We start from the raw sequence: 24,309 nt of genomic DNA, 5'->3' as shown, positions 1-24,309 counted from the left end.
CTTGGCTGTTGCTCCCCTGTGACAAGTGCCACAGGGCTATAAAACAACTACGTGCCACCACCCTCATTTCTTTTTAACTGCATTTTTTGGGACTGCATTTTTTGATTATCAAAATATTATAGAATCACAGCAAAAACTATATAAAAATATGAAATAAAAAGGGAAGGACTGCCTATGTTCCTACCAAAAAGAAACAGTCCCTTTTAACATTTTTGTGCACGTTGCTTCAGATTTTTTTTCTTTATACATATATGCTCCTTCACACGTTTCGCCATCATTTAAAAAAAAAATGAGCTCATACCCTACATACAACTTCATCACTTGTGTGTTCCCTTAATATATCTATTTCTGTGTTTGTCTGCCATCATTTTCAATGGCTGCATAGGAATCCATCAAATGCAGATTTCATAAATCATTGATCTATCCTCCAACCAAAGGCACTTAGGTTGTTTCCAGCCTTTTGCTATACTAAACACCACCAGACTGAGTATTCTCACATAAACCTCTATACACAATTGTCCAATTACTTCCTTAGAAGTGGCACTGATGGGTCAACAAGTGTACAGTTTTTAAATGCCTTATGAAACAAAACAAAACAAAACAGCTAGCCTTGCTGAGCTGGGAGGGTGAGAGAGGCATTTTAGTAACAGAGAGACACCGTCTTTTAGGCCCAGGCAAACAAAACAGCCTTCTGTTGGCCCTCTCCCCTGCCTTCCTCTCATTCACCTACTGGGAAACACGTCTCTGTCACTAATGATGACAACTAAGTCCTCCTGTGCAAAATCCAGGGTCCAAGAGCGAGTGTCTGTGAGACAAAACTTGGGGTGTCATCTGGAAATGCAATGCGAAGGATCAGCAGGAAGTGGCTTATAAAGGCAACAAACTCTCCCAAAAGGCTCCCACGAGCCTACCACTGGGCCCCCCGATGTGCAGGGCGGGCAGGCAGTCACCTCAATGACCTCAACTGAGGACCCAGTGAGTGGGGGAACGAGTGACAAGGGCACGCCGTAAGGAAGAGAAGCCATGCCACACTCCATCCTGAATTCTGTGGGACCCACCAACAGGATGAAAACCACAAATCGATGCAGATGCACTCAAGTGGCCCACGTGTATACACACAGACACAACCAACGAGGGCATAAGAGAAACGGTCACTACACACAGACACAACCAACGAGGGCATAAGAGAAACGGTCACTGGGCTAAGAGAAAGCTGCAAGAAATAAAATTTCAAAATGCCACATGTGGTACAGATAAACATGCAGACAGAAAGGGCTCTCAGTCCTGCTGCTTGCTGGCAGGGGGACCTCGGGCAAGTCCCTTATGGGCCCTCTATGACCAGGTAACCAAGAAGCTCTAAGCTTAACCACAGAGATCTGATTAACTTTGGGTTTTGAGTTTTCTTTCCCTGGCTATGGTGTTTTAATTTCTATTTTTACAATCTTTTTTTTTTTTTTTTTTTAATCTCCCTTTCAGTGATTGTCTACCATCTGTCCTGGGAGCTTTCATTGTTTCATACTCATTTAGTCCTGACTACCCCCTTGGAAGGTATGTTATTCCTACTTTATGCTCTAAACGTGCTTGAGGTCACACATCTAACTGGAATAAAGATGGTTCCTGGTTTTATCCTCATGGTACAGAGGAGTTAATAAATAGCTCATGGCTGAATGAATAAATGCACACATGAATGAATAAATTACGTTGTAGACTCCTTTCTAAACCCATAAAGTTTTCACTATATAAGACTCCTTCTACACGTCTTTTTGATAGAAGTTATCTCAGAATCTTTTTTGAAAATTAGACATACATCAACAATCAGAAATGAGCAAGACTTCTATTCCATCTATAGGAAACAGGTGTCACCGCCACAGTGCCCTGTCCCGGGAAGACTGTCATAATCCAGCAACTAAAGGGTTACACCTAGCTCAGCACGGGGCTTCCAGGGCCCTGCTCCCAGGCTTGGGTGACCTCAAATTCTGATGGTTTCTTGTTGAATATATAGGGTATCACTCCTGGAAATAAGTAACTACATCCCAGGCCTACAGTTTTTGCTCATCTGGGTAGAATTAGCATGTTGACCTAGAGCTAGTTTCCTCCAGCTCGAATATTTCATCACCCTATGAGAAGAGAAGATGGAAAGCAGTGAAGGAGAAAGCCAAGTCCAGGGCAAAGGCAGCACTGGCTATGGATAGTGGTTACTGCCCTAAATCCAACTTTAGCGGGAACTCTCACATTTAGCTGAACTTCTGAATCACCTGAAGCACTTAGTAAACCCACTGATTCTTGCTCTGTTTCACTTCCCTGCAAGAGGTGTTTGTTTGTTTAAAGACTCTGCATGAGGCTCCCAGGGTACTTCTAAAGTTTATCTCTGATTACCAACGCTGCTCTTAGTAGGGGAAATCCCTGAAGCGGAATGAATTGACATTTGCAGAGAGGATATTTTCCCCTCTGGCCAGAGGGACTTCTCCCACCCCCACCAACTTTTACTCCCTGTGCCAAGGCTACCTGGTTTTGGAGGTTTCCGTGACCTTCTGGTCCATCCCTCTAATGGCTGCTGGTGAACTGTGCCATATTCCAAAGTTCTCTCCAACTGTTCTGAGCCGCCTGCATCTGAATTCAAAGAAGGGGTGCAGAAGCAGCTGGAAGAGAGAAACCAGAGTGGCAGAGTCCAGCAGCAACCTTTGAAAGAGCCAATCAAAACCGCCAGGGCTTCCCTGGTGGCGCAGTGGTTGAGAGTCCGCCTGCCGATGCAGGGGACGCGGGTTCATGCCCCGGTCCGGGAAGATCCCACGTGCTGCGGAGCCGCTGGGCCCGTGAGCCATGGCCGCTGAGCCTGCGCGTCCGGAGCCTGTGCTCCGCAACGGGAGACGCCACGACAGTGAGAGGCCCGTGTACCGCAAGAAAAACAAAAAACAAACAAAAGAAAACCCAAAAAACTGCCAGGCTTCTGATTCATCACACGGGGTGAAGGAAGGGCCTGTCATATCGGTCAATAGCAAGCAAAAACCAGAAAGAAAACTAAAAGTTGGCACTGGTGATTTGAAAAGTGGCACTCAAAGGCCCTCACCAATAATTAGAACCCAAATAAAGCTGTTTTGAAAAATTAAGGCATCTTTCGTTGTCCTCAATCATTACTTTTTCACATTCCCTCCTTTTTGTGTTTTCAACTGAACTTGACCATGACTTGTCCTCTAGTCCAGAAAATCAAACGTTTATTTATTTGGATAATTAAATTGAAAAATGAACCTTGAGGATTTTTGGAATGATAGTATTAAGAAAGACTTTTCCCTTCCTCTCTTGAATCACATATTTCCTTTTTATTACATGATATATGTATGTTTTAGACACACGTATAAAATATGCACTGGCTATTTCAGATGTCGGAATTCAAGAAGTAAAGGTCAACATTCTTACTAGCATGGTCAAAAAGATGTGATAAATGTCTTGCCACTGAATTTGCCAGCAGCTGGCAGTCCTGGTGCCCTGGCTATTGTTTCTGAGTGCACCCCTCCCTCAGACTCCCACCTCCACCCCTTGGCTCTGTAGAGAGTCTGACGGACAGAATATTTTAGTTATGTTCCATCTAGCCCTGGTGGTTAAGAACACAGGACTGGATGGGAAAAAGCCGAAAGACTTAATGATGCCATATGCTACGACTTGGCTACACCAGGTTATAAGCAGCCAATGTCATCCTTTGTTAAAGGATTCACTTTAGAAGTAATAATTCCAGGAGAGAACAGGACATCACACTCTGTCACAGTGGAAGAACCTGATACAGGTACAAGATGAAACAAGTGATCATTTTAGGAAAACCCCCTTTGTCTTAAATTTTGGTCTTATTTGGAGAAGCCAGAAAGACCCTGAGAAGTTGTTTAGTTTGGGGAAGCAACTTTTGAAAATAAAGAATAGGGAGAGGGATAAATTTTCAGAAATATGAAGTCCAAGAATAAAACAGATGGTATTTTAACAAACACCCTAAAACACAGGACCAAACACATGGATGGTTTCTAATGATACACTATCATCAGAGAGAAGGTAACAAGGCTTCAAAGACAGTGAAAGGGTGCTTCAGGACTGCAGAATGAGAAGCATAAGCTTTCCAGTGTGCCCAGAGAACATACCCCTGACATTGGCCAATTGTGTCAGCACCAAGCCTATGGAAGAAGATCTATGGTGGGCATATATGCATTCGACTGACACCTGACAGGGCAACCCATTTGTACTGATACAATGGGGATATACCTACCTGGCTTGAAGACTGAATAAAAGACAATGTAAATGGTAGCGCTCTGTAGCCTGTGAAAGAGCTACATCTTTGTAGCCCCGCAATTAACCCAGCTCACACAGCGGGGGTCTCTGCTTAAGGAAGAAGCAAATACCTGAGGTGTCACACGCACGCCTTCCTGTTGAGGGCTCTCTGTGAGGGGTGCTGCGCCTATAGATAACGTGGGGTTTGTTTTGTTCCTCTTCCCCTTCTTGCTCATCAATGGACAGCAGTGGTTCAATAAAGTAATCCCCATCGTGGGACCGGAATGTGCCCAGCTGCAAATAAAGAGAGATGAGAGGTTGATTTAATATAACTCAGCCACTGGGAGGAAACGGACAGTGGAATGTTGCCAAGTGAATAGCACCATTTGCCCAATCCCTTTCCCATGAGGGCTGCTTAAACTGAAAAGTCCTCCCGACATATTTGGAGAAGCAGGGTTTTTTTTGTTTGTTTTTTTTCCCACTCTCTGCCATATCAGTACCTTACCCTTGATTGGACTCTACTTTATTGCACCTGCTATCCAAACCTGTCTGTAAGAAACACTTCCTTGGTGCTCAAGTTCTAATTATATACACTCTTACAGACTGTTGAAAGAGAGTGTTTCTGTGCATTAAGACAGCCTGGAAACTCAGGGACAAGTGTCAGCTCCAAAAGCAAAAGCCTACCCAAGGAAGCCTTATTATGACTTCAAAATCGAAAGCATATGTTGACCACAAGGCACTCAAGGTGGTGCCACCTGTGACAGTGGCACATGAGTCTCTTACCACCCCTTCCCTTGGCCATAGGGAGTGACATGGGATAAGACTTTGCAGTCAGGCTGCCAGAGGTTCCAAACCCAGCACTGCCACTTACCCACCCACCTTGGGCAAGTTCCTTAACTGCTCTGAGCTTCAGCTTCCTTGTTTATCAATTAAGGACAAAAATACTTACTGTCACTCATTGTGCAGATTAATAAGATAACGCGTGTGAAGTGCTTAGCAAAGTGATACCGTGTAAGGGCTTAGAACACATGAGTGGCTTTTGGTGTTGCAGAGGTTAGCCTCTAACCATCAGGATACAATTTGCGTTTGCCAATCACTCTAAGCACCTTGAAAGAGGTAACTCTTTCTCCTCCCCTTCCCACGTACCAACAAGTTTTGAAAATGATAAATGGTGATTCAAAGTTGAACCTCCCAAACAAAACATTACAAGAACACTAAAAAGTTCCCCATGCCATGGCGGTGGGCAGTGTTTCAAGGGAAATATCGAGCTCTTCTTTCTCCATTGTTCTTTTTCCCTCAGCGGTGGGAAAAAGGCAGAGGCCTTTGACTTACCCCTGGATATAGGGAGATGAATGTCCTTGAACGTCAGCAGCAGCAACAGCATCATCCAGGCGTTAGTTAGATACTCAAATAATCGCACTCCACCCCAAAACTGATCTACTGAATCAAAGTATCTGGGAGTAGGGCCCAGGAATTGAAATTTTAGAATTCTTAGGCATGATAAAGTTTTCAAGCACTTGGCTAAGACACTGGGGTTCCCAAACCCAGCTAAGTGTCAAAATTGCCTAGGAAGTTGAAAAAAAAAATAGATTTGGGGCTCTACCTTATATCTGCAGATTTGGAATTTCCAGTGGTGAGGACTAACATCTGTATTTTTTAAAAAGCTCTCCATGTGGCTCATGAACCACTGACTTAAAGAGAAGACAGCTCTACTGTTGTCCGGTGTCAAAATAAGAGACAGAGTAATTGGTGTCCAGAAAAGAAGTGATTTAACAAGTTTATTTTCACCCAGTCACCTCTCTCCATTTTCTTTTTTTTTTTTTTTTTCTCTCCATTTTCAACATACAACTCTGCTGTTCTCTGAGCACAGAGCAGGAAGCTGACTACAACATAGGAAAGCTACTAGAAACAGACTATAAATACTGAGAAAGAATCTGGGAGCCCATCTGGTGAAGATCTGGCACCTTTGCTTATTGAAAGGGGAAACTGAGGCCCAGAGGGAGGAACTGGCTTATCCCCTTCAGTGACACAGAAGCAGCTAAATAGTACCCATGGTGAATCTAGAACTCAGGTACCCTGACTCTAGTCCAGGGCCTTTAAAAACAAACAAACAAAAACTTTGAAATTCTCTTTAAGAACATAGATTCATTCTCTGGCCCACGGTTAAGGGTACGGGTCAGAAGGATTGGGTGGGAACCTCAACTCTGCCACTTACTAGCTGTGAAACCTCCAGCAAGGCCCCAACTCTCAAAGCCTCAGTGTCCTCATCAGCAAAATGGGTTGTTTCAAGGATTGGGCTGTTGTAAGGATTTAAATGAAATAACGCATATACACAAAACACTTATTACAGTACAAGACACATAGTAAGAGTTCAATAAATGGCATCTATATGAAGTCAAATTAATTTTGTGGCTGATGATTCACAAAACAACTGCTTGACTGAAGACTAATCCTTTCTTGGGTGAGGTGACCATTTATTGAAACACAGGTACTAAGTGCTTGTAATATACAAGGCTCCAATACGGGAGAGAAATGAATTGATGCTGACCCTACTGCCAAGGAAAGGGATGGATAGAATACGTGTTCCAAGAACCATACTACAAGGGACAGCATACTAAACATCAAAGAGAGATGCAGGTAAGAGTCTATGAAAGTGGAAACGCAGAGATGACAGCAGTCTGAAGGACGACAAAGAGGTTTCCTGGGGAACAAGATACCTTAGTTACACTTTGAAAGAAGAGTATGATTTGAGCATGTGAAGCAAGGTGAGATCACCAAGTAAATCCAAAGGCCCAAAGGCTATGAGGCAGAACTAGGACAGGAGGGAAAGGCAGAGATATGCGTGAAAGCAGGTTGCCTGAAAGGCAGGATTTGTGAAGGAAAGCTTAACAGATGAGACTGGACATGTGGGTGTGCAAGGGGTGAGGAGGTACACTGTCAATGGTCTGAAGTGCCAGATGGAGGAGTTTATAGTCGTTCACTACAAGCGGACAGAGGGGCGGTCTGTGAAGTAAGCGGACACGCTAGTCATGTGATCTTGTGCCTCGCCACCATTAATCTGTTAGCAGTGTGTGGCAGGGATTAAAGAAAAAAGACCAGAGAAGAAGCCAGATGGAAATATTTCTTAGACATCAGTCCTAAAGACAGAGGAAGAGAGAGGGAAAGAGGTCTAGAGTCATAGTAGGGACGTTCGGAACAGGTGAGAAACGCATCTGAGAGGGAATTCAGGGAAACTAATAACTGACCGGTGGGGTGACGGGAGGGGGGAAGGTTCGCATGACTCACTCTGAAGAGCGAAAGATTTCCAGGAAGGTTTCCTGCTTGGGCCACAAGGAACGTCAGGATACTATTAGTACTGAAATGGTAAGGGGACATCTTGGGAGGAAAGATAAATTCCAGGAGGAAGACAAAGGGGCAAGGGTTTTGGAGCTAGATTCGCCCCTGAAGATAAAAACAGCCAGCTCGCATATTTTTCATATGCATGCCAGACCTTGCCCCCAACCCCCCAAAAAAGAGCCAGATTGCAAATTAAACGCAATATAAATGGACTTCTCAAGGTCTAGACAGTCAGTCCTTCTGAAGTCCCGGCCCTCAGTTCCCTGAGAGAGTTGCTACTCCGCAGTAAACACGTGTGAGTTACCACCTAAAATTGCCAATAGAAACTAAGGTCCTGCGCAGTAAAACATACCACTGCTGGGGCCACTCAGCGGGGTGTGGAGGCGGGGAGGGAGGAGGAGTAAAGGCTGTTTACAAACTTGACGTACACACGTAGCCTTATCAGTAAAGTTCTGGAATTGCGCGTTACAACCTGGGGATTTGGGGACACTCTGATGCTCTGGGTTCCGGCACCTGACTTGTGCCCACCCAAACCCCAACCTTGCTAAGAAAAGAAAGATTCCAGGCGTCTTGGGGCAGCGGTGACTACTGCAGCACCCCCTCCCCTTCGCCTAACTGCCGTCTCCGCCCACCCTCAAACCATGTCAACAAAGCACTGGGGCTCTGGGAGCTTTGCTGGGGGCTGAAGGCGTTCATCTTCGTCCTCGAATCCCAGCAGGCTAACCCTCCCCCTCCGAGTCTTCAAGCTTGCCTCGCTCCCCACCCGACCTCTAGGTTGAGCAGCGGCGATAGATGAGACATCCAGATGCGGGACTCTGGAGCCACTCATAGCAGCGCGTGGAGGGGGCAGCCAAGAGTCCCGGGTAAGTAACCAAGATTCCACTTGTAAAAGGTAACGATGGGGAGTTAATGGGTGCTCTGGGGAAAAGTAATCGTATCACGGGGGCGCAGGGCGAAGAGCGCCCGTGCGCTGGGAGAGTCTGACCCGCGATAGATTCTGCGTCATAACGCGAGGCAGAAACGCACGTCTCTTGGTAAAGTCCTAGAACAGCTCTTGCTCGAGTCAGAACCTTACAGCGGGTCCTCAAACATCAAGAGTGGAGAGGGCGGACACCGAGTGGGGCCCACTGGAGGGCAAGTGGGGCGGGGGGGCGTAACTAAGCAGGGGGTAGGGGTATCAACTTGGATCCCCTGCTTAGTGCGTATTTTGCACCGCAGAGAGGTGGCCGCCCCGCACTCTCGCCTTCCCTCGCTAGGGAAACGCGCGCCGCAGGCTCTCTTTTCCGATTCTCTGGCATCCCATGGGTGGTGGAAACCCCAGAAGAACTGAAACCTCCTCCGGGAAGCCTCTCCAAGCTCTCTCCCAGCATTTCTGCTTCTTGGGGCCACCCCACCAGCAGGGTGCAGAGTCGCACTGCGCCGCACCCCCATTCCCAGTTTCCTCCCTAATGCAAAGCGTCCAGGGCAGGCTCCGCCCCATTCCCCGCCCCCTGAGCCCTCGGCCCACCCTTCCGTTCCTGGGACAGGACCTGTTCCCTGTCAATCCAGTTCAGCCTCAGGGTTCCTGGCGCGTGAAAAAAGGCCCTGAGAGAAGGGGGGGGGGGACTCTAGATTACGCAGCGCCCTCCAAGACACACGGAAGGAACTCCCCGTACCCGTGGATGGGGATTCTCAGCCCACACCCCCGACTCAAGACGCGCCAATAAGGAGTCGGGTTCTCCCTGCGCTCAGCTGCTCCGCTCCTGGGCGGCCGAGTTTGCAGCAAGGAAGGACAACTGTCTCCGAGTTTGGAAACCGACTTCCCAGCCACCTACCGGTGTGGGGCAACACTCAGCTGAGTCGAATTCGGACCCTAGAAAGCTCCGAAACATCCAGAACTCCCCGGGGGCGGATGCGTGCGCTCCACTCGAGCACTCACCGGTGTGGCCACCCAAAGCGTAGGACGCAAACAAGTTTGTAGCTGATACTTAACGCCGCAGTGAGGGTGCAGTGACGGCGCCGTGAGGGTCTTAGACGAGAGAGCAATTAAGTCTCCTAGGAGCTGGTGAGGAGGCGAGAGAGCAGGGGAGGGGTGCGCGTCCACTTACCATTCCTGAGCAGAGGCTGATGACGGCCGTGTGCTCGGACTTGGTATTGACATGGCCTTTGTAGAAACAGTGCTTGAGTTCCGCTTCCTCCTCAGAATAAAACTTTGTCTGGTTCACCCCGGGTGCCCCGAGGAGGGTGACAGTGAACATTGGAGCGATAAATCCGGCATGGGCGGTGAGATTAAATAGAAATTGCTGGCCGAAGGCGGAGAGGCGGTAATGCGCTTGGGTGTAGGTAGCGGAGGAAGAGGAGGAGGCGAAGGCAGGCCAGGGGTCAGAGGCAGAGTTAAGGCTCCGTCGCCTTCTTTTGAAGTGTACGTTCGTGGGAAAGGGTTCTCCGAGAGCGTTCACTCGGATGGGAGACGCGATTTCGTATTCGCTCAGAGTCTCTAATAGTTTCACTGCAGAGAGAAGCAGAGGCACATGAACCAATAATTCAATTTTCCGCAAGTTTTAATTTTAAAATGAAGTGGGCGGTTTCGTCCTGAGTTATTTTCCAGCTTCCTCCTCCTCCCACCCCATTTGAGTCAATCCCTTCACCTTCAGTCACTAGACAAATATTTGCTGAACACCTACTATGTGCCAGGAACAGTGTTAGGCGCTGTCGGAGCCAGACAATGAATAAGTCAAAACACATAACATGATTACAGATCCTGACAAATACCCTGAATAAAATAAAACACGCCACGATGTGGTGCCCCCAGTTACTAAGTAACTGTAGTTTGGGGCCTGGGGTGGGGAAGGAAAAAGATCTGGCTAAAAGAAAGGGGAGACAACAAAGTTCGTTCCACAGTGTGTCCCTCTCTAGAAATAGGCTGGGAATGACCTAAAGAAGGGAGAGGCTTCAAAGCGGGAGACAATTCTTTCTAGGAAAAGGAGAAGAGAGAGGGAGAGAGGCCTCCGCTGCGGGGTGCCCGCTGTCGGACACGGAGGCTGGGGAGCTGGCGACAGGGGCGGAGGGTCCCGGTGGCCGAGCGGTCCCGGTGGCCGAGCCTCGTTACCTTGCCTCGGGTGCAGCCTGTCCCTGCGCACGGCCGCCGCGGCGTCTGGGCTCCCCGTCTCGGCCAGGTCCCGCACTAGGAGCGTTAGCAGTGTGGCCCAGGATACAAACTGCATGGTGCTCCCCACCCCTCCCCCGCCGCCCCCACTCCCCCCTCCCTCCTGCCCTCCTTGGCGGCTGCGGCGGCGACGCTAGGCAGCGGCCGCGGAGAGCGCTCGGAGCCCGGCGCCCGCCGCCAACTTTTGACTTTAGGAGTCGCTGAGGTCTCGCGGCGAGGGTCCCGTCTGCGCTCGGCTGAGCAACGCCGCCGCCTGCCGAGAGCTGAGCCGCTCGGGCCGCAGGAGGAGCCGGAGAAGGAGGAGGAGGAGGAGGACTGGGGCTCGGCTGCTCGGCCGCATAATGTCCAGGGAGCGGGCAGGAGAAGGCGCGGAACGTGCGCTCCGAGGCGCGCCGGGCGCCCTGTGCTGGCGGGGATAGCGGAGCGGCTTCTTGAATGGGGGGCTGGGGGGCGGAGGCGGGGGGGGGGCCGCGGGTCCTCCGCTGCTCAAGTACCCAGGTCCCCGCCTCTAGGAGGAGAGGGGAGGAGAAAGCGGAGGGAACGGGGCCCGCCTCCTCCCAGATCGAGTCCGCTCCTCGGCCGCCCGTGCGGGACTCGTGCTCCCAGAGGCGCCGGGAGCGCTGGGGCAGCCCATTGCGGTCCCGCCACCACACAGGGACGGGCTTTCCTGAGACTCCCTGCCCTGGGGAGGGAGAGCGGAGAAAGTCCTCTCCCTTTCCTGGCGCTCCCAGTCTGTCTCTCTCCCGTCTCCTCTCTCCCTTCCGAATCTCTCTCCCTCGCCCTGTGTCTCTGTGCCGCTCTGTCTCTGTCCCCCCCTTCCCCCCTTGTCGTCTCTTCCCCCCTCCCTCTCTAGTTCCCGCATCTCCCCCTTTCATTTTCTTTTTCTCTGCTGTCCCCATCCCTCCCTCTTCTCTTTCCCCCTTTATGAATTTCTGTCCCTGACTACCCCCTTCTTTTGGTTTCTTACAAGTGAAAGTGGCCCAGCGCAGGAGCGCCTTCCCTTCCTACAGTTTCTCACTAGGGACGAGATTTGGCATCGGAGCTCCGCTCTCAGTTTAATCGCCTCAAGTCAAGAGGTTTAGAGTTGGGGTTCTTATTTTGCCGTGCGCGGTGTGTTTCAAATCCATGGTCTCCTGAAAGTTTCGCAAAGCTTTAACGCTGTGCTGTTCCCAACCTCCGTCCCCATCGCGAGAAGGTCCATAGCTTTCTGTACGTCTCGGGCCCAAAAAAGGTTAAGAACCGCTCTGGGCAGCGAGAGGAGGCGGGGACTTAGACGCCCCCGAGTGCCTCCGGGTTTAGAGATAGGGGCATGGGGCGGGCGGGGGGCGGGGGGAGGAGTGCGAGGGGACTATCGTGGACTCGAGGGGAAGCACCAGTGCCTGGAGGGATTTCTCAATCACTTCCGCTTGCTTTTTGCCAAGAGAGATGCTTGGAGCAGCTCAAAGCTGACACTTCAAGCTATAACTACCTCTGCCTTGGGATGCATATTTGGAAGTCAGAAGAATTCAGGCCAGAGAGGGAGGATGTGGTTGGGGGGGGGGGATCGGGGGGAGAGGAAAGAGATTGGGAGAGAGGTGTTTAATCCCTGATGTTTCAAACAGTTTCTGAAAAAATGAGTATTTGCCCAAAAGTCCCAGAACGAGAGTTTTCTGTTGCTTGGTAGGCTGGCACTCAAGGTTGAAAATACCAAAGATTGCCAACACCGGGGACCAAATAGCAATATTCTATACGTGTCCACTACTCTGGTAACATTAGTGCATATATTTCTCCTGGAAAAGGGAAAAATCACTTGGCAAGACTGAAATTTCCTAAAGAAGTTGTTAACCCAGATAGACCAATGTTGCCATTATCTGTCTGACTGGGATTTAGGATGGGTACACAACGTAAAGATGGCAAAACAGAAATACTTGTCAAGTGCACAATCAGATTTTTAAAGGGTAACCTTTAAAGGTTTTTCTTAAACCTTCAAAGTAATTGACTAAAAGACACTTCTGCTAATACACAATCTTTCTTTCCATTATATAATAAAAATTCCTCACAATTACAGTGTCTGAGGTTTGCTGAGAGTTTAGCAAGGAACAGAAAAATATCAAGAAATCAAACTATTAGGTGATTCTTATGGAAAATATTCTAGGACATCCACTATAAAATTACTCAAAAATGTAGCACATGTTCAGTATTTCCCATTAAACAATTTTCCTCTTTTTCAATTTAAATCCCTCCTGACAGAGAATCTAACAGTATAGAAATGATTGTATGTAAGGGTAGAAGTTTCCTTTGTGTACTCTTTCTCCCTAGTTTTCTTTCTAGGACTTGGCATTAAAAGATGAACTTTGTTTACGGTTCTTTAAAATTGCTCCGAATACAACCAATCATTTCCACAGCTAATAGGGATGAAAAATACAAAGTATCTCTTGCAACCTCCTGAGGTGACCAAGAGCCTGGATTTCTAAGTTTCTTATCCTCAGTGAGTCTGTTCATCCTTTCTTAAGTGTTATTAGCTTACCTCTGAATTTACATCTATAAACATGTCTCAGAAAATCTCTGTAGGATGTTTGAAATTATAAGAAATTAATAGGTAGACTGAGCTAGCTAACTAAATAATTCAGGTCAAAATCTGAATAATAATAATGATAATAATCAACTTTGAGTACATACCATGTGCTACACCTTGTGCATTTAATACAGCATTTAATTCTTACAGCAGCCCTATGAGGCAGGATTAGTAATTTCATTTTACAGATATGGATATTAAGGTTTAAAGAGGTAAAATAATTTGCTAAGTGTCCCCCAACTAGTGAGAGACAAACTCTGTTTGAGATTCAAACTCTGTTTGAGATTCAAACTCTGTTTCAGCAGTTTAGTCCAAGTTCATAATTATCATATATAATGAATAAATGAGAAATGTTGCTAGGTTTTGGGGGGTTGATTTGGGTGAGGGTGGCTAAAATCATCAAGAGAATTGTCTCAACTGTCTTTGCTATGTATGATTTGTTTTTGGCTCTCTTACTCCTTTCTCTAAGGTTGAGTATTTCATGATAATCCTCTTAATCTATTTCATTCATATTTCATGATGTTTCCCTCAGCATCTAGTACAGGTCTGGCACATAGTAGGAGCTCAAGAAATGTTTATTGAATGAATGAATAAATATAAACCTTCTATTTTGTTTCAGTTGTGCTAAAATGACTTCTTTATCATATTTATAATATGGAATTATTGTATTAATGTATATAAATATATGTGATATATAAATAAATAATACAAATTAATAAGTGATAAATTTATACTTGATATCCTTTTAAGGAATATTTGCCAACAAATTTTAGACCGGAAACTGACTGGAATAACTGTTTAGGAAAGAATCACAGCTACATGACTTGTCAGATTTTTAGTACATCCGTTAAAATTGTGTACAAATTAAAATGTATGTGTATTGAGCCTCAAAACAACCAATAAAATGTAAATTATGAAAGAAAAATATATGTACATGCAGTTTGGAAGTTGGTTCTACAAATAAGAATATAAAATTACCTCAGTGCAGGAGGGGAGACTGGATTCTGTAATAGCTGGCCCCTCACAGAAGTTTGCTCTGAAGGCAGAACAGCTTACTGAGATCACCTGGAGTTAATGGAAGGACAGATGTTAGCCCATTTTCTTCTCCCAGGCTTTACTGGAATTGAATGTTATTGTAGGTTACATGGGAAGCTTCTTTGGCTGTTGCTTCATGAAAACTGAATCCCAGAGGAGTGATGATGGAGATTAGTCTCTAGGGAGAGATAGTCTGATCAACGGAAATGCGAAAGATGACATCACAAATGACTTTGCAGAGCACCAGTGAAAAGAACAGGAAGGAGATTTGAAACAAATTTCCACAGAAAGGGAAAACCCACACCCAAATGATAGGGAGACACCAGGAGGCAGAATTAAAATGAATTGTTTCCTGAGTGGTCAGTAGTAAGTGGTTTCAGGAATAGGTAAGTCCGTGGTACTGGGTAGCATAGGATTCTGGTAAATGAAGTACCAAGCTGGTGATGGTCAAACTCTGCAGCCCTGAGCAACACCCTCTTTGATCCAGTTTCATGTTTGCAGAGTGGAGGTGGGGAGAAACTGTGTCATCTTTTACTTGCCACGGGGGAAATGATCTTAGTATATTTTTTAAAGCCTTCCAAATACTGACTTCAAACATAGCATAACATAGAGAAAGTAGTTTATATCATTTGTAATAATCACATGAGATTCTTTGCACTGTGTTCCTACTTTGTGCTAATTATTTACTTCTCATAGCAGTCCTGCTGTCTGGGTTCTACTCTCCATTTTACATGTGATGAAAATTATTTTTATTATTATTTTTTTTGTGTGGTATGCGGACCCCTCACCGCTGCGGCCTCCCCAGCCGCGGAGCACAAGCTCCACACGCGCAGGCTCAGCGGCCATGGCTCACGGGCCCAGCCGCTCTGCGGCATGTGGGATCCTCCCGGACCGGGGCACGAACCCGCGTCCCCTGCATCGGCAGGTGGACTCCCAACCACTGCGCCACCAGGGAAGCCCTATGATGAAAATTAGACTCAGCAAAGTTAAGTGACCTACCTAACATTACAGAGCTAGAATGTGCTGAGCTGGGATTTGACCAGGAGTCAGTTTACCTGCAAAGCTTGCCATCTCTGTGAATTAGAGCAGCCTAGTGACAGAAAGACGGTCACCTAACTGTTCTTGATCGTTCAGCCTTTATACCTGGGCTTATGAGTATGATCTGTAAGAACATCCTTTCTTTAATCTGAATGCTAAATCTAAAGTTCTAAATAACTCCTCTTGAGCCTGTGTGCAATACCATAGTCTGGTCTTTATGATGGCTCTAGATAGCTCATGACTAGCTTATGGCAATTCTAGAAAGGTGTTTACATACCAGGTGCTCCTTTCCTACTTATCGTTCCAGAAGACCATATTTTAGCTATTGCCCAGGCTTTGGAGCCCCAGATGAATCCCAGTAATAGTCAGTTGAAACACTTAGGGCCTCAGATCCTTATTCTGCCCCTTCTAGTATCTGTGGAATGCGACCTTCAGACCTGGGTTCAACATCATAACTGCAAATGATTCAGAAATGCTCAGATTCAAACCACTCTTCAACTGAAGCCAAGTTAGAAAGCAATACAACGTGTGCAAATACAATTTCTCCATTTTCCAAAAGTCCACATTCAACATAGACAGTTGTTACAGATGTGCTAGCATGGAATCTGACAATGCTTAGAGTACTGTGGGATGCACCAGGATGCTACATGCCCCCTGAGCCCTGAACTTCTCCTGCCCTGGTTTGTTTCATCCCTTTTGTCTTGTTATTGTTTGGTGTTCTCTGTTAGACTTTAAACTACAGGAGGGCAAGGAGCAAATCTATTGCCCTCCCCACTGTATCCCCTTGGTGCTACCTAATAGGCACTCTATAAATATTTCTTAAATGAATGAGTTTACAATTGCTACAAAATGGTTTCTAGTTTTCAGAGCCAGTATTTTAATTTGTAAAAGTCATTCTCTCTCTCTCTCTCTCTCTCTCTCTCTCTCACACACACACACACACACACACACACACACACACACACACACACACACACACCTGCAGGAATGATGGAGGTAATCTCTTTCTCATGGGGAGGAAAGTCCTGCTTTAATTAGAATCTTCTGGAGTAGAAATTTCCAGAGCTAGGCTTTCCCCAATGCCTACATCAGGATTGCGAGCATGGAAAGTAAGAGACCAGTAGTGTGGGCACTTTCCATATCCTGAAAAGAGGGTAATAATCACAGTTGCCTGCCTCAAACGGATGCTGTGAAAATGAAGGGACTGAGGTGTTGGCTTAGTGGCTGGCATACAGGAAGTGATCTCTAAACATCCAAATCAGCAGCCTCACCTGCTGAGTAACCCACCTACCAGTTAGGAAGAGCAGTTCCTGATTCAGTCTTACAGAGAAGAGCACTGGCACCTAGCGCTCCTTCCTCAGTTAACCTCCTACTTCCACCACTGATTTATGGGCCTTTCTTCTTCCGGGAAAGAAAGTACACCATCTGTGTGCTTATATTTCATTGACCATGTATTTTTTCACATTCATCCTTGTTGTTAGCCCCCGTCCTTTTAAAACTTTTTTTCGGGCTTCCCTGGTGGCGCAGTGGTTGAGAGTCCGCCTGCCGATGCAGGGGACACGGGTTCGTGCCCTGGTCCGGGAGGATCCCACATGCCGCAGAGCGGCTGGGCCCGTGAGCCATGGTCGCTGGGCCTGCGCGTCCGGAGCCTGTGCTCCGCAACGGGAGAGGCCACAACAGTGAGAGGCCCGCGTACCACAAAGAACAAAAACTTTTTTCATTTTTAATGCGCTACCAGGGAAGTCCCTCTGGCAGAATATTTTAAATAGCCAAAACATGATTTTCCCACAGAACATTTTAAAAAAAAGTTTTTGTATGGTATACAATATTTACATATGCAAAAATGTAATTTCCTCTGCCAGATGATGCATAATAGGCTGTCTACCGTAAAGGTATTTATTACAGTAATGGTTAACCTTTGCGATTGCTTACTACTTCTAGGCACAGTTGATAAGACAGTATTCAATCCTTCTGACAACCCAATGAAATAGGAATGCCGTGAGCTCCACTTTTGAGAGGAAGAAATAAAGACACAGAGAGGATAAGTAACTGGCCCAAGGTTACACAGCTAGTGACTAGCTAAGTGGGCCTTCAAAGAAAGGTAGGCTTTCTGATTTCAAGGTGTATTGTTAAACCATAATATTATATTGACTCTCATGTGTATTTATGCTTTTTTAAGCTTAATATAGGATAAACTGTGATGGTCTGGAACACAATCTCAAAGAGTAGAAATCTATACGTTAGATAAAATTCAGATATCAGGTCAACTGGGGGAAGAGGCCTATAGGGGGTCTGGTTTAGGGAGTCAGTCACAAATGGTGGGGCTTCTGGATATCAGTCCAACTGGGGTTGAGGAAGAGAATTCCTTTCCAATGCCCAGACCACTCACTGACCTAACTGTAAGACTGGCCCTCGGGAACACTGCTCTTCTTCAGTGGTCTCATGGCAACAACCGTCCTTACAGACTGTCAGGGCCCTCAGTTCAGCCCAGTATCTTTGTGTTGTTCAGGCTGTACTGTGGCCCTTGCTATTACAACAGCATATGGCCAAGAGGCCTGCCTTAGAGTTATAAAGTAGTGCAGGATTTGAATTCCCCGTGAGCTTATGTGGAAGCCTGCTACAAAGATGGTCTTCAAAGAACTTTTCAAAATATCTCAGCTACTGTGACTACCAAGGACAACGGAGAGGGGGGCTAGGGGCAGGGAGAAATACCTTCATTTTCCAAATTAATGTGCAAAACCATAGATGCACTGCATGCACCAGCTTGACGCAGTAATGAGATTATGCGACATCAAATCAGTGCCAGTTGGAAATGGCACCACGCACCATCTTTGTATTAACTGGCACCAATAACACAAAATAGGTTGCTTCCTGAAATGTAAGCCTAGTAATTAGCGCCTTGTCAAGTCCCGATCAGAAGTTGGCAAAAAAAAAAATTTTTTTTTCCCCCACTTAAAAACAGGTCTGACAGTACATATCTCTGGCATTCATGGCAAGCATAACTGGAATAAAGTTCAGCTACTGCTGGGCTCTGTGCTAGAGGTACAGTTACAAAAAGCAAGACGTTGGAGGTATAATTTTCTTCTGGGCACTCTCACCATGGTGGCGGTGGTGCCTGAATTCTGATTATAGTCAGCAACACAAACTCACCCACATACATTTTTTACACTTCTTACAGCTGATTATTCAGTTCATTAATTCTCACCACCAATCTGGACCTCATGGGACTTATATTTGCTCTAAGGTAACTTTTCCGACAGAACGGAAGTCACCGTAGAGAAATGACTCCCTGAGCGGTGACTTTGGTCCTCGTGTCCAGGAGGGCCAAAGGTCCTAAGAATTGAAAACAGACACAATTCAAGACCCTGTCCTCCCCACTTCACTAAGCAGGTGGAAAGGGAAGGGAACCATCAAGAGACAGTAAATGCAATGAAATATTAGGTAATTATTTAAGAGTCAGGAAGAGCAGTATGTTTTAGCATATAAACATGTCCAAGGTGTATTATTAAGTAAGTGAGTCACAGTGTGGTTTGTATAATTGGTTCCTTTAGTAGTAAAAACAAAATAAAGCAGCAAAACCTCAGCCTGTGCCAGAAAAGGATCTGCATAGGAAAAAAAAAAGTCTAGAAAGATGGATATACATCATCATATTATAACCATATGACTGTGATCTCTGAAACTGGGAATTATGGAGATCTTTTACATTTTTTACCTTTCTATGATACCCATTCCCATATTGTTTACTTATGTTTACAATAAGAATATATTATTTTCTTAATGAGACCAGTAGTTGTTTTTTTTTTTAATAAAGAGACAGTATATAAAGAAAATATGATGTTGTCACCACCCTTAGGGAAAAGTTTTCTTATAAATTATGCATAATATTAGCTTTTTCTGTAACATTCAATATGTGTTTCACTATTTGAAAATAACCTTATATATACTGTGTATATGTGGACAGATGCTAAGAAGAGATTTATGACAGCTAAGTCAGGCTTCTGAGGGAAGTTTGAGGGGAGCTTGTGATTTAGACAGAAATAGAAGCATTTGGTATATGGTAACTGTGGATTTAAAACGTGGTTAGAGAATAATAACTGAGTAGCAGGAAAAAGTAGAAGCTTACCCAACCCCTGGCTATATAAACAAGGAAGACATTTGTTTATTTATTCAATAAATATTTATTGAACACCTACTATGCACCATGAAGTTTGCAGATAGCAGAAGAGCTCACAGTCTGGGGGGAAGGGAAACACAAAATAAGTAAATAGGTGAACAAGTATATAATTAAACACTGTTCTAAGTATTGTGGAGGAGATTAAAAGGGAGATAGTTGAGATTAGGTGCACAGAAAAAGCCTCTTTGAGAAGTGCTAGATAAATGGAAGCCTAGATAGTAAGAAGGAACCAGCCCCTTAAACAACAAGCAGAAGAATATTCCTGGCAGAGAGACCAGAAGGACAATGTCTGAGATAGGAAAGAAGTGGGAGGGTTTCAGAACCCAGAGGAGCCCCTGTGGTTGGAGTTCTGTGAATGAAGGAGAGGGGATGGAGAGTAGTGGGGCTGCAGGCCAGTGAGCCAGGAGCCAGGTGATATGGGGGCTTCCAGGTGAGGAGTTTGTATTTTACTCTGAATGTAAGGGCAAGCCACAGAAAATTCTTAGGCAAGGAGACAGCAAGACACTCCTTTCATTTTGAAAAAATCCCTCTGGCTGCTGTGTGAATGATGGGATCAAGGCGGCTATTGTGTTGTGCAAACAAGGATGACAGTGGCTTTAACTAGGGTAGTAGGAGTGGAGGTGGCAGGATTTAGATATGGAGAAAGTATATTTTAAAGACAGAATCAGTAGGACATGGTGAAGGATGTTATCATGGGGATGAGAAGTGGGGGCATCAAGAATGAGTCCTAAAATGATTATGCAGAAATTGCTGTCTTTTATATATATAAATAACAACCACATAGAAAATATAAAAGAATAAAAACCCACATACAATAGCAACAAAATCACTGGGGATAGAAATAACAAGGAACCTACAATGCCTGTAGGAATACTATTTTAAAACACTAATGAGGACTTCAGAGATGTGAGTAGATGGAAAAATACCATATTCTTAGGATGACGGAATGTCACCAAGGTGCCCATTCTCCCTAAGACAGTTTGTAAAATGATTGGAAACACAGTATCAATACCAACATTTTGTTTCTGTTATTTTTCTTTTGTTTGATTGAGACAAAATTGAACAAAAGTTTACTTGGGAAGATAAACAAAAAACAGCTTGGAAAACTTTGAAAATGAAGAGCAATGTGGAGAATCTAGAATTAATACCAGATATTAAAATATAATGGAAAGCCTCAGTCAATAAATAGGGTGATACTGGACTGCGAATGAACAGAAGACCCAGGGGAAGAGACTAGAAAATCCAGAAACAGATCTGACTGGGACAGTTTAGCTTCTGATCGAGATGGCTTCTGAAACTGATTGGGAAAACTTGGACCAGTCACTAGGCAGTGCTAGAATGACTTGATAGCCATGTGGTTTAAAATTAATTTTTAATAATAAAAAAATTTTTTAAAGTTGATGTTGAGGATGTGGAGAAAAGGGAACCCTTGTACACTGTTGGTAGGAATGTAAATTGATGCAGCCACTGTGGAAAACAGTATGGAGGTTTCTCAAAAATTAAAAATAGAACTACCATATGACCCAGCCAATCCACTCCTGGGTATATATCCCCAAAACCCCCACTAATTCAAAAAGATACATGCAGCTCAATGTTCACAGCTGCTTTATTTACAATTACTAAGATATGGAAACAAGCTAAGTGTCCATCAACAGATAAATGGATAAAGAAGATGTGATATATTTATACATATATATGTACAATGGAACACTACTTGGCCATAAAAAATAACAAAAATTTGCAGCAACGTGGATAGACTTGGAGGGCATTATGCTACAAGAAATATGTCAGACAGAGAAAGACAAATACTGTATGATATCACTATACGTAGAATCTAAAAAATACAACAAACTAGTGAATTACCAATGGTGGCAGGGGCAATGTCAGGGTGGGGGAGTGGGAGGTACCAACTATTGGGTGTAAGACAGACTACAAGGATGTATTGTACAACATGGGGAATATAGCCAATATTTTATAATAACTATAAATGGAGTATAACCTTTAAAAATTGGATAAAAAAACTTTTAAAAAGTTAAATCTGTACCTCATACTTTAAACTACATGCTTGATCCATATCAAATGAATCAAAAATTGACTGTAAAAATTAAACCAAAACAGGCTTAGAAAGAAACAGGAGTGAATAATTCCTTTCTATCTGTGGCATAAGGAAGACCTCCTGATGCTGACTCAAAATGCACAAGCCACACAGGAAAAAAAACCCTGAAATATTTAACTTCATTATCAAACAAATAAAAACAAGTTCTACTTGACAGGAAACATCATAATCCAAATCAAAAGTCAGATGACAAACTAAGAAAATTTTCTGCTCATAACACAGAGAGAGATCTTTCCTCAATCCAAAAGAAAACTCTGCAAAAGGTATCGATTGACAGCTCACAACAAAGGAAATACAAATGGTGCAACCTTGTGAAAGTGTACTCAGTTTTATCATAATAAAAAAATTCAAATTAAAACTATACCAAGGGCTTCCCTGGTGGCGCAGTGGTTGAGAATCTGCCTGCCAATGCAGGGGACATGGGTTTGAGCCCTGGTGTGGGAAGATCCCACATGCTGTGGAGCAACTAGGCCCCTGAGCCACAGCTACTGAACCTGCGCATCTGGAGCCTGTGCTCCGCAACAAGAGAGGCCACGACAGTGAGAGGCCGGCGCACTGCAATGAAGAGTGGCCCCTGCTCGCCGCAACTAGAGAAAGCCCTTGCATAGAAATGAAGACGCAACACAGCCAAAAATAAATAAATAAATAAATTTAAAAAGAAAGAAAGAAAGAAAGAAAGAATCTGTTACAAAGTGAGGAAGGCAATCCTCATAAAAAAAAAACAAAACAAAAAAACCATACCAACACTAGTTTTTCAGCTATCAGGCACAATACTGATAAATACAGTCAATTATGAAGACTGGGGAACTCTAATACATTGTTGTTGAGTATGTAAATTGACATAAGCCCTAAGAAAGCAAATTGATAACATCTATCAAAACTGCAAAAATCATATACCCTTTGACCTAGCATTCTACGTGTTATATAAATGAGATACTTTTGCATATGTAGAAAAATGACATGCACAAAGTTCTTTGTTGATTGCAGTATCATTTTAAAAATAAATAAATTTATTTATTTATTTTTGGCTGTCTTGGGTCTTCGTTGCTGCACGTGGGCTTTCTCTAGCTGCGGCGAGTGGGGGCTACTCTTCGTTGCAGTGGGTGGGCTTCTTATTATGGTGGCTTCTCTTGTTGCGGAGCATGGACTCTAGGTGCATGGGCTTCAGTAGTTGTGACTCCCGGGCTCTGGAGTGCAGGTTCAGTAGTTGTGGCGCACAGGCTTAGTTGCTCTGCGGCATGTGGGACCTTCCCAGACCAGGGCTCGAACCCCTGTCTCCTGCATTGGCAAGCGGATTCTTAACCACTGCACCACCAGGGAAGTCCCTGCAGTATCATCAGTATCATTTCTAATGGCACAAAATCACAAGCAAGAAAATATAAACTATAGGGACTGATTAAATCAATTAAGATACATGCATACAATGAAAGACAATGCATCTGTAAAAGGAATGGGACTTTTTGTGTATGTGTCGGCGTGTGTGTGTAAAGGATGGAGAAAAATAATATTACTTTTTTTTTTTTTTGGCGGTACGTGGGCCTCTCACCATTGTGGCCTCTCCCGTCGTGGAACACAGGCTCCAGACGCACAGGCTCAGCGGCCACGGCTCACGGGCCCAGCTGCTCGGCGGCATGTGGGATCTTCCCGGACCGAGGCTCGAACCGCTGTCTCCTGCATCGGCAGGCGGACTCTCAACCACTGCGCCACAAGGGAAGCCCTACATATTTTTATTTGCTTATATATTCTAAAGAAAGTCTGAATGGATACATAAGAAGCGAAGCACAGTGGTTACCCTGGAAGGAAGAAGATTGGTAACTGGACATAAGGGGATGTATTATTCTGCTAATGCTGCATATTAGTCAAGGTTCTTCACAGAAATGGATCCAAGACTCTCTGTGTGTGTGATGTAAAGAGATTTATTATAAGCAATGGGCTCCTGTGTTTATGGAGGCTACCAAGACCCAAGCCCTGCACGGTAAGTCAGCAAGCTGGAGGCCCAGGAGAGCTGATGATGGTTTAATTCCATCTGAAGGCCGGCCAGCTGAAGACCCAGGAAGAGTCTATGTTTCAGCTGGAGTCTGAAGACAAGAAGCGGCGGATGTCCCAGTTTCAAGGCAGTCAGGCAGGAAAAATTCTCTTAAAGGAAAGGTCAGCCTTTTTGTTCTCTTCAGGCCTTCAACTGGTTGGATGAGGCCTACTCATGTTGTGGAGGGCAATGTGCTTTACTAGGTCCACTGGTTTAAATGTTAATCTCATCCCAAAACACCCTCGCAGAAACACCCAGAATAATGTTTGATCAAATATCTGGGCACCCCGTGGCCTAGTCAAATGACACATAAAATTAACCATCATAAAACACCACAGAGGGCTTCCCTGGTGGCGCAGTGGTTGAGAGTCCGCCTGCCGATGCAGGGGACACGGGTTCGTGCCCCGGTCCGGCAAGATCTCACATGCTACGGAGCAGCTGGGCCCGTGAGCTGTGGCCACTGGGCCTGCGCGTCCGGAGCCTGTGCCCCGCAACAGGAGAGGTCACAGCTGTGAGAGGCCCGCGTACCGCAAAAAAAAAAAAAAAAAAAAAAAAAAAAAAAACACCACAGACTGGGTGGCTTACACAACAGAAATTTATTTTCTGACAGTTTTGGAGGATGGAAGTCCAAGATCAA

General features: G+C 45.1%; 1 protein-coding gene and 1 long non-coding RNA gene across 6 annotated transcripts in view; one reads left to right on the top strand and one right to left on the bottom strand.

Moving 5' to 3' along the window:
- Positions 1-11,477, bottom strand: part of ADAMTS9 (ADAM metallopeptidase with thrombospondin type 1 motif 9) — a 226,863-nt gene extending 215,386 nt beyond the window's left edge. For all 5 annotated transcript variants that reach the window (XR_010842518.1, XM_059075759.2, XM_059075758.2 and 2 more), the window contains exons 1-3: positions 10,673-11,477; positions 9,672-10,072; positions 4,380-4,542 (exon numbers count right to left, since the gene is read on the bottom strand). Coding sequence is in view for 4 of the 5 variants with exons in the window: in XM_059075759.2 (XP_058931742.1) it covers positions 4,380-4,542; positions 9,672-10,072; positions 10,673-10,787 (679 nt within the window). In the remaining variant the exon portion in view is untranslated. The remainder of the gene's footprint in view (positions 1-4,379; positions 4,543-9,671; positions 10,073-10,672) is intronic.
- The window catches only part of LOC136794975 (uncharacterized), a 113,548-nt gene continuing 97,297 nt past the window's right edge, over positions 8,059-24,309 (top strand). The window contains exon 1 of the long non-coding RNA XR_010842519.1: positions 8,059-8,447. This is a non-coding gene — a long non-coding RNA (uncharacterized lncRNA). The remainder of the gene's footprint in view (positions 8,448-24,309) is intronic.

This window comes from Kogia breviceps, chromosome 10 (genome assembly GCF_026419965.1).
Source record: "Kogia breviceps isolate mKogBre1 chromosome 10, mKogBre1 haplotype 1, whole genome shotgun sequence".
In the NCBI taxonomy this organism is placed as follows: Eukaryota; Metazoa; Chordata; class Mammalia; order Artiodactyla; family Physeteridae; genus Kogia; species Kogia breviceps.
Note: the sequence above shows the minus strand (reverse complement) of the source record. Positions and strands in the feature narration are given on the sequence as shown.